This window comes from Hippopotamus amphibius, chromosome 10, assembly GCF_030028045.1.
Source record: "Hippopotamus amphibius kiboko isolate mHipAmp2 chromosome 10, mHipAmp2.hap2, whole genome shotgun sequence".
Classification (NCBI taxonomy): Eukaryota; Metazoa; Chordata; class Mammalia; order Artiodactyla; family Hippopotamidae; genus Hippopotamus; species Hippopotamus amphibius.
Window position 1 is genome coordinate 110,622,894 of NC_080195.1, and position 11,011 is coordinate 110,633,904.

Genomic DNA, 11,011 nt, shown 5'->3' on the forward strand with positions numbered 1-11,011 from the left:
CACCCAACTTGTCCCTGTCTGTAAACGCAGAGCAGAGCACTGCCTGGGGCTCAGTGTGGGAGCCTAACACTTCTTCTAGGTAAGTCTGTTCTGCTACCATGTTGGATGCCTGTACTTATTTACTTGTTCATTAGCTCTTTAAAATAGATTCTTATGCTGGTTCTACTTAACTCAAAAGAAGTAAAGCAGAATTTTTGTGGCATACCTAAGTGTCACACCTAATATTCTATAGGGATAACACTTTTCTAAGAATAACCAGCACATCGATCAAGCCATTAATAAAGCTTAATTATTCACTCAATGTTTGTTTTTGGTTATTTGATAACTTGATCTTTTCCATTGTAATCAAGAACAAGGACAGATTATGGATTTCAAATTATTCATTGGATTGGGGGGGAGATGAATTACTATTACAGGGAACAATAGGTCATGCAAAAGGTAGCTTTTTAAAAAATATTTATGAATACTACCCAAGTTTTTAAAATTTGTATTAACATTTCCCATCACTGTATCAAGAAGTATCTTACGGATGGTGCATTTTAGTTATATCAGGACTGGCCTTATGCTCAGTCAACTTATTTTTAAATCTTCTATACTTGGAAATCCATGAGAGCTGAATATCCATAAATATTCATAATACCCTGTGGGGTCGACATCTGTGAGTGTGACATCACAAAGAGAAGATTAGCATCCTTTTTTTTTCTTTTGAGTGTGAAGCTCTGTTTTGGCACTTTATACCATTATCTCATTTAACCATCACAAGAACCCTGAGAAGTGCACTTTATTCCCATTTTACAGATTAGGGAGTTGAGGTCCAGAAAGGTTAAATAGCTTACCTCAGGTCTCACAGCAAATGAGTTGGAGAGTCAGCATTCAACCCAGGTTTCCTTGTCTCCAATCTGTGCTTCTCACTCCATCCTACTGCCATCCTCGAGTACACATCGATTAATCTTGCCTTCAGGATTCTCCTTTCCTGTAAACATCCATGTACCTGCGCATTGATCTCACATGATTTTCCTGGACATTCTACCACACGTGACAGTAATGGAACGTCTGTCTTTGTCATTTCCTTAGGTGGTCCCAAAGCCCGACAATGGACCCGATTCACATGGCCAGTGCTCCCCTGGTGAAGCACACTGCTGGAGCTGGCCTCAAGACCAGCAGACCCCGAGTCATGTCCAAGAGCGGACACAGCAACGTGAGAATCGACAAAGTGGATGGCATATACTTGCTCTACCTCCAAGACTTGTGGACCACCGTCATTGACATGAAGTGGAGATACAAGCTCACGCTGTTTGCTGCCACGTTCGTGATGACCTGGTTCCTTTTTGGAGTGATCTACTATGCCATCGCCTTCATTCACGGGGACTTAGAACCCAGTGAGCACCTTTCAAATCACACCCCCTGCATCATGAAAGTGGACTCCCTCACGGGGGCGTTTCTCTTTTCCCTGGAATCCCAGACAACCATCGGCTACGGAGTCCGTTCCATCACGGAGGCATGCCCTCATGCCATCTTCCTCCTGGTGGCTCAGCTGGTCATCACCACCTTGATTGAGATCTTCATCACGGGCACCTTCTTGGCCAAAATCGCCAGACCCAAGAAGCGGGCGGAGACCATCAAGTTCAGCCACTGCGCTGTCGTCACCAAGCAGAACGGGAAGCTGTGCCTGGTGATCCAGGTGGCCAACATGAGGAAGAGCCTCCTGATTCAGTGCCAGCTCTCGGGAAAGCTCCTCCAGACCCACGTCACCAAGGAGGGGGAGCAAATCCTCCTCAACCAGGCCACCGTCAAATTCCACGTGGACTCCTCTTCCGAGAGCCCCTTCCTCATCTTGCCCATGACGTTCTACCACGTGCTGGACGAGACGAGCCCCCTGAGAGATCTCACCCCCCAAAACCTTAAGGAGAAGGAGTTTGAGCTGGTGGTCCTCCTCAATGCCACGGTGGAGTCCACCAGTGCAGTCTGCCAGAGCCGCACGTCTTACATCCCAGAGGAGATCTACTGGGGTTTTGAGTTTGTGCCTGTGGTTTCCCTCTCAAAGACCGGCAAGTACGTGGCGGATTTCAGTCAGTTCGAACAGATCCGGAAGAGCCCAGATGGCACCTTTTACTGTGCGGATTCTGAGAAGCAGAAACTTGAGGAGAAGTACAGACAGGAGGATCAGAGGGAAAGAGAGCTGAGAACACTTTTGTTGCAACAGAGCAACGTCTGATGGCAGTGGTGTCGCCTCAGCTTAAGTCCGAGCTGCTTCTGCATCGGAACTCCCTTCAAACGCAGAGATCACCGGGGAAGCGAAAACGTGTGGATGCACTCTGAGAACCTGCACAGATGTACAGACCAACAGGTCTTTGATCTGGTGGCTAAACAAGCATTTCCACGTCTGGGAGGACTCCTTTTTTAAATGCTGTGTTGGAAGCGAATTCCCCAAATTCAAATTCTGTAAAAGGGGGCTGCATTTCAAAGACCTTGGTGGAGGGCGATTGAAACAATCTGGATGGACAGACATTTCGCAATGCTGATATTGAAAGGAAATGCCTTTCCATACAAGGATGCCATCTGTAATATAAGGTGTTTATTCAATCCAAATATCAAAGACATGATGGCCAAGAGCTGAAACATGGTTCAGTATCCACTTATGTCGTGGCTCTAAAACACACTCATGTTTTCAAGCAAAGAAAATGGTATTTATAATGGAGGCTATCTGATAATATAAAGGGGCAAGGGGACTCTATACTCACAAAATATAATAATTCCACCTTAACCTTTCTCAGTGAATGTAATTGTACAGAGTGAAATTGATCAAATCAGGAAGTAATCGTTGTGAAAACATATACAAATGGAGCTGATGTGACTGTTCACATTCATTTTGTTGTTGTTGTTGGAATGTACTAACCCCTTTCTATTCAAAATGGGTTCACAGACCAGCAGCATCGGCATGATGCAGGAGTTTATTAGTCATCTAGCCCCACCTGGACTTGAGAATCAGAGGCTGTATCTTAACAGGACCCCCAAGGATTCATATAAAAAGGAAAGTCTGAAAACCTTCACTGCGGACAATGTTTTCAAAGTAACTTTCCGAAGCCCAGGGACTCTGCGGGTCCCATGTCCCCACTTCTTTGTTATGGGCTAATATTCCTTTCAGTGATTTCATTCCTTATTAAGATACCTTGTCCACACAGGAACGGCCACAGACATTTCAAGAACAGAATAACACTATTGAGAGTACTGGTTGTCTCTCTCAAGCTAAGTGAACACAAAAGAAATATTCAGCTCCGTAACAATGTAACAATTGGAAATTTGCTCCTGTATTGAAGTCCCTGAGGTTGGACAGGGCCCTGAGGAACAAGAGGAGCCCAGGATAAGGAATTCAAAGGCAGATGATTCCTTGAAGCAAGAATGAAATTTGATACTCTGATAACACACAACAGTATTGAAATAAATCTCATACAACTCAGTGTTATAGAGGTAACCTATGGATTTCAAAAGAATTTAGAGCGCTTCTTTGGGGCAGCGACTAAATAGGCTAGGATTGGCTATATGTGCAAAAGGTGAATTCTCAGCTCATTCAAACCAGGACAGATTCGTACATTCACTCAAGAAGAATGTGACTTTGAGTGTGTAGGCACGGCATGGACGTACACGTGAGCCCACATGTATGTATACACTGACACACACACACACTCACACAGAGGCATGCTCGTCCTGGCTCTTCCATCGTAATCGTACAAGTTATCCATGAAGACATTTGTGATTAAGAGAGCAAGTCCTGGACAAAGGTGCTCACATATATTTTGTTCTGTAAGTGTGGGAACACCGGGACTTGCAGCAAACGGGGCAAGTAATCTGGATTCATATCACGATGTCACCACATGTCAAGTCTCCTTCCATTAAACAGAAAATGTGGTTAAAACCTCTGACCCAGGACTGAACCTTTAATGCAGGTGTAAAAATAATGGGGTCGAAGTTGTAAAAGTTTAAAATACAATCTCAGTGCACAAGAGGTTATTGTCTTCAATTATTCAGGAAGTTTTTTTTTTTTCTTTTCCTGTTGATCATTTTACGGCAAGTTGTTTTAGATCTTCATTCTCTTAAAAGAAAATCACGCTAATGTAGTTAGATATTAGCCATTTTAGTTATTAAACCTTTTTTATTGTATATTGTGGTAAAAATCAACAGGAAAATGATGCCTTGGCATGTTTACAGCTTTTCTGTTGCACTAAGTTTTTTCACAGTATTTATGTCAGTGCTAATTTGAATGTGATCAAAATTAGGAATCTTGCATACTTGTATATGGTACAATGATGATGTAGCATAAGATTGAGAAATCTTACTGTGTGTTCATTTCACATACCTATTTCAGCCAAATTTGGAAGACTCAATCATCTAATCTATTGCACTACACACAAAATAAATATGTAGTGTCTTAAACTCCAATACTTGTACAAGTCAATAAATCATATTATAACAAAATATTCAATGAGTAGCTCTAAAGTTGTGTCTGGTTTGAAACTTAGCATTTTCTGGGCACATTTAACTTATTATTACTTTGTACAAAATCCTGTTGTGTTAAGATGCTAACAAAAAGATTCAGGCAAAATTATTTGATTCTATCTGGACATGAAGATGACTGAAACAGATTCATACTCAACACCCAGCTAACAACTGTCAAACTAACAGAGTATTTTCACCCAAAAAGGTTTTTTTGCATTTTGAAAACATTTCCAATGCATCAGGCCTTCTCCGTGCGACTGTTCAAAAATGTCGTGTTCCATTTGAGAAACCATCATGTAAAGAGCAGCAAATCAGTGTAATCTGCAAGCCATGTCTTATTCAAGTAATAAAATACCTTGTACTGACAGGGTGCCCGGCAGCCAATGGCCCCAGGCAGCGTAGCAGACAGAGATTCACACATGGATCCTCACGACAAGGCATCTTTGGTTCTCGTTCCCACTTATCAGGAAATTACAACCCAGAGATAAGAGTCCAGAACCCTAAGATAACGGGTTAAAAGTAAAACATGAATGGACCAGATATTTAGATGCATTTCAACAACTATTTTGTCTGATTTTCTTTGAATTTTCAATTTTAATTGATTGATTTCAATCCCATTGAAATGTAAATTAATACAGGAAACAAAAGGGACACTGCTCCTTCAGTATGATTCTTTCTCCCTAGCTTGGATCCTCAGTACTCAGACATCATCTGGAGAAAGAAGAAAAGAGAAAAGCAAAGCAGGGAAGACATGAGGCCTTCGTACTGGTAGCTCAGTAAAGGACCACCCTCATCCTCGGGCTTAGTTCTGTATTTGGTCTCTGTGGTCATAGGGTCAGACATCCAACCATGTGGCATAACAAAGCCTTCCAGGCTCTCAGTCTTGGCTTTCATTCTTGTTAGACTTTTACTGTTAAATATTAGAAATAACTAGTTTTGAATGCAGGTTATTTTATCATAGCTTTCTGGGATGGGATTTTTTTTCAAATGAAGAGTGTTAACATCTCAAGTCTTGATTTCCAAGTTCTGTGGTATACACTCAAATTCCAGCATTGGACTCTGCATAGGTCCAAGGTGCACTTAATTTTCCTCCCCTGGAAAGTCTTACCCTTGAAGGTCTAAAGCTTAACATTTCACTTCTAACTGGCTAACTACATATGTTTTGCCTTTTGTGATTTTCAGTTTATCTTTCATCAGAATGACCTGCCAACAGTCCTTGGGTCTCTGGGCAGAAATGAGCAGTTTCTCCTCTCAGAGTGAGGTATCTTAGGAGCAGAGTTTAAGTCTCCAGAGTAAGAATTGGCAAATGAAATGGTATCATTAGAATTTAATTGGAAATTTAAAGAATAAAGGAGTTACTTAACTTCTTGAGGCGTCACTATTTGTCAGTAGACTTTGTTTTTATTGTCATTGTGTTGTTTTGACTTTTTTTAAGAAATCTGAAACAAAGTCTTTGTTTTCAGAGTAAGGAGGGCAGTGAGAGATGTGTAAAAAATAAAAGCTAATTGTTGATCAATTAGACTTCCACATAAAAAGACTTCTATCAGTGGAAAAGAAATTCTTTGCCAGAGAAGCAGTGGTCATTCAGTCTCACATCACAACAGATTGTGTCATCATACCCTTCTGGCTTCCCAGGGGTAGCAATTTTCCTAGACTTTAAAAAACATTGATGGATTAAGCCCAACTTTTTCGCAAAGTTTTTCCACTAGACGTTTAATGGAAAGGAAACGGGATGCAGAAATAAATCTCCAGCCATTTCACTTCATCTTCATCCTCTGTCAGTTCTCCTGTTAGACTCAATTTCTTTGCAACTTGACAGGTGCTTGGTTAATGATTCTTCATCTTTGCCATCCATTCTAGCAGGTCAAATAATCCTGTGGGTTAAAAATAATCAATCGAATTAGTAAGTTGTAGACATTTAGATGCCTAAAAACTGGGAATAGGAACTTTTATCTTTCAATTAGTATGTTGCTAGTGTGTAAAAATAGAAGACTGAGAAAAAGCTGTTGATTGGAGTGGATAGTTAATTCCTAATAAAATTATAAGAATTGATTATGGAAGTCGAAGGACATAACTGGCCCATGAGTATAAACACCAAAGATGTCATATATGTAGATAAAGGACATGTAACTAGTAACAGTAAATTTCAGCCAAACACAGGAGCCTTTGGTACATTCTGTGCACGTTCTTTGTGCCTGTCTATCAGGGAAAGGCCAGGAACAAGGGGCTATAAATCTTCCTACACGTGACGTACAGGAGTCCTGACTCCCAACCTCTGTTGAAGAATCAGGCTGACGGCTTTGTATTCCTAACCAGCACCGCATGGGCAAAACCAAAGATGAAGCCATCAACCTAAAAGCCCATCACCAAGTTTTTGGTTTAGCAGCTCTGGCCTTATGAGGTACTGTGATCTTACCTTTACTCCAGGCCAAATGTTATCTAGTGTCCCTGCCTTCCCAACAACTTAAGGTATCCAACTTCACCCCTCAAAAATATTCATATTAAAGGTAGAACCTACTCGAAATTAGACTCCAAGGGAGCTACTACAATTGATTACATAGTACCCATTCTCTTAAAAAAATCATAAGTTGTTGATTCTGAGCTAAGAAATATGACCTCTTAGCTTGTTAGTCCTATGATTGTTATTATTGCAAATGTCCTAATATTGCTGAGAAAGTAAAGAGCTTCCAAGAACATGATTGGAGGGGAGTTCAAAAGAATGGTTTTTCTCATTTACTATAATGTAACCATATTCTTTCATCTACAATCAAATCTTAAGACTAAGGATGTTGTATTAAACCAAATCATTACAGGAAGTATGACTGTATCAGGGACTTTTTACAAAAACAAACTTCCAGATCACAAGAGGAAGCTGTGTTTGTGTGCCGACACAAAGTATTCAACGGCAGTCAGGAGAGAAAGGCAGGATGACAGCCAACTTGGATCTATTTTTGAAGAATTATTTCTGTAGAGTGTCATGGAATTGTAAGTTACAAAAAAGAATGCTTTGGTAAACAGTCATCTCCATTCCAGAAGGATCCGCTCCAAAATACCACTTAATGAAATTCACGGGAATGTTATGAAGATGGAAATCCCAAATGACATGCGGATTTTACAAGCAAACAGTCCTACTTTTTGTAAATTCTGGCAGTGTGCATTTACCAAAATTTTCGTCACGCCTCGCTCTCTTGCTATATACAGCACTCCATCTGATCGCTACACCATGTCACAGGATGCATGTCCTTGCTTTCCTCGGATTTTTAAACTAGTCTTAGGCTTAAATTTGCCCTAGCATAATAGTGACTCCTGTTTCTCAAGGCTGAGCTACTACTGGGTGCATGTTAGAAATCTCAAACTAATTGATGTGTGCGTACTTGGTCACTACTGAACCCAATCATGTTATGACCAATCCACTTTAAATAGGTCCTTTTATGTTCTATGAAATCATCCCTCTATTTGTCAAATCATTTCTTGTTTTCATATGTATCTGCATCACCTTTCTTTTTTATGTATATGGAATCACCCTCATCTGTGAAACAATAGCAAATACAATAAAGCTAATTTTACAGTCGAGTTTCTTCTCATTTCTTTGGAAGGGTAGTGATGCTATAGTTGGTGCTCTGGTGGACAGGGATTTAATATTTTCTTAGAGAGCTTGGAGATAAACTCATTCTCACAGCCTTTTCCGATGATGGTACATACAATAATTTGGGGATGACTATGTCCTTGTTAAGATGGTATTTTCTACCAGTGTCTAAAGGAATGTATTTTGTTTCTTTTCTAATCAAAGAAAAGAAAATCCCTGCCTCCTCCCTTTCTTGTGCCATGATGCTCTACTCGCTCATTTTATTTTAGTCAATGATTAAAGATCAAGTTAACAATTTAACAACATCCTTTCAGCACCGTATTCCTTACCAAAGTCCCTTGCATTCCATTGCTCTTTTACTTTGATGGATGAAAAGAAGGAAAACACATAATTATATAAGCCTTAAAGGCATCAGTATGGGTGTGACTGCAAAGTAACACAGCTATTTAAGATCCACACTGCAGAGACATGCACCCGAGAAATAGTCATTGGCCCCCTGTGGGGAAACCACATACACGCACACAACAAAGTAGACACAACAGCTCCAAACCCTCTACAGGTGTTTCTTTTGGAAGCTGCTCTTTTGGAATCTTGGCTCATTCACTGCGACATTCTCAGTGGTGGCAATACTCAGTTCTTTGAGTGAGAATGTGACAGGTGGAAATATAAAAGGCTGGTGCGTGTGGTATGAAGTCAAAATGGAGGATGCTGTTTGGGCAAGAAAGCCAAAACATTTTCCAGAAAGTGCACAGGAATCTGAAACACAGTCATGGGGCTCGTCAGTTGAGACACATTTTATATTAATTTTAATTTGCATGAAATTTCTCAGATAGATATTGTTTTCTACTCCATTATCTCCCAGCATCTGCTTGCCCTTCTGGGATGACCTTGGCCAAGAACTGAGCTGTCCATGTCCAAGACGTGAAAGAGATTTGACTCTGCCACACCATGTCTTTGGGGCAGTGAATATATGGGACTTTGTCACAGCAGCATGGGAAGCTTTGGTTCTGGGCTGGAAACACAGCATCCTGGCAACCAGAATTTATCTTCTCAGGAATCCTTGATTTCATTCACCTGCCTTCAGAAAGTCAGATAAACACGTTTTATGGTTTAATTTTTCATGCAAAGTGCATATTCTTCCCAGAAACTCTTACCTTGTTTGAAGTTTTTGTTCCCCAAATTTTCTATCCCTTTGCTTGATTTAATACTTCCACTATAGTGCTTAGCCTGTAGTATATTTGAATGTCCCAAACGTGTTCTCACCAGTCCCAAGGGCTGTTTTTCGTATTTCATGGTTTGCCTCTATTGAATCTGTCAGAAACTCTGTTTGCATATGGTTTAAAGATCTGCATGTGATTTAAAGATCTGCCATAAGTATACTATAAACAACAGACACACAGTTACACCAACACAGAACAATGTGCTCTTTTTCTAACCCCCGCCCCTACCACGAATCTGGCTGACCTGCTACATGGGAAGCATGTTGTAATGTGTTCTACTGCAACATGCCTTTTCTGCTCATACACACACACACACACGCACGCATGCACGCACACACGTCCCAGGACTTCTGGTCACACCTTGGATTTGCAGAGAGCAAACAATACACACACTTGTAGGGTTCTTAATGCTTCAAGCAACTTTAAAACATTTCATGGTCCATTTTATACCCAATGAAGGCGGTAGGACATGTCTAATTCCTATACTTTATGGAAGACCCTACAGCTCACTGAGGTTCAATGTCTCAGCCAGTGTGACCCGGCGAGCCAGTGCAGTGATGCAGGATTCTCCCTTCTGGTCTAACATTCCATCCCCTAAATTTACAACATGTGAATCTAACCACGGAGCTGATTTCTATGTGTGAAGGGTCAAAACCAGGGCTAGGTGATGACAGAATAGACTACCCAGGGAAAGCAAGAGGCTGGGAGCCTGGAAGAGTTCTGTGGGGGCCTTGCATGCTGCCAGGGGTCTGTTATTCAGGGGCTGAGCACATGGAATAAGTAGTCGGAAGGTAGAAAGGATATGAATCCATCAGCCTGAAAGAAAAGAGCAGAGGTGCATCAACGCTGCTCACCAAGATGGAAACAAAATCTACAACCCTGCTGCTTATCTTAGTAGGGATGAACAGTTAGCCAAACACGAGACTTGGGAGGGACTGAAATCAAGAAATCCCAGACCAGAGGAAGGTCTTGGTGGCCAAGCATACGTACCTAGTTTGGTGTGAAGGCCCTTACCTTCATTAAGATTGTGTTGTATCTCCTTAAAACAGCTAATCATGGTCAGGATCCCCATTTTATTGATGACAGAACTGAGGCTCAGAGAAGTTAAGTAACTTGTCCAAAGTCACGTAGCTCGGGAGTGACAGAGCCAGGAGTGAAACCCAGGACTGACCAAAGTGAAACCTGTCTTCCTCCCCAAGCTGTCTCCTGACTCCCGTATGGGCCACTGAACAGAGCAACCAAAGGAGCCAAGAGGATGTGGTGGTTGATGTTCTTGGAACAAAGCAGCCCTTGTTCAGCTCTCGTGTGTTTTTTTCAAATGAAAACAAACCACGGTTGAGTTGCTTTGTTGCCACAGACCTGACCCTTGGGTACTGAATTAATACTGAAGAGCAGCAATGTAAACAGTCAGGGATTTGCCAGAGTGCTGCCAATACACATAGTGTGGTAAGTTTCCAAGTGACTGTTTTGCTGAGCTCTAAAAACCTGATTTGCAAGAATTTATACTGGGCTCTTCAGGAAAACTCTAAGAAAGCTAACCATTTTAAGATCTTGGCTGATAGAGAGACAAAGAGAACTTTGTAGAGATGAGCAGACACTACAGAACCAACAGAGCAGGCTGGAATTTGATCCTGAGTGTAGGGAGCTTGGTGGGGACAAGGGAGTGGCCCCAGCACACGCAGTCACCTCTGTAATAATGGCCAGGGCTAAG

General features: G+C 41.4%; 1 protein-coding gene across 3 annotated transcripts in view; it reads left to right on the plus strand.

Moving 5' to 3' along the window:
* KCNJ15 (potassium inwardly rectifying channel subfamily J member 15) overlaps positions 1-8,067 on the plus strand; it is a 54,816-nt gene extending 46,749 nt beyond the window's left edge. For all 3 annotated transcript variants that reach the window (XM_057697875.1, XM_057697876.1, XM_057697877.1), the window contains exon 4: positions 1,075-8,067. In XM_057697875.1, the coding sequence (XP_057553858.1) occupies positions 1,094-2,215 (1,122 nt within the window). In that variant the 5' untranslated portion in view covers positions 1,075-1,093 and the 3' untranslated portion in view covers positions 2,216-8,067. The remainder of the gene's footprint in view (positions 1-1,074) is intronic.
* The last annotated feature ends 2,944 nt before the right edge of the window (positions 8,068-11,011 follow it).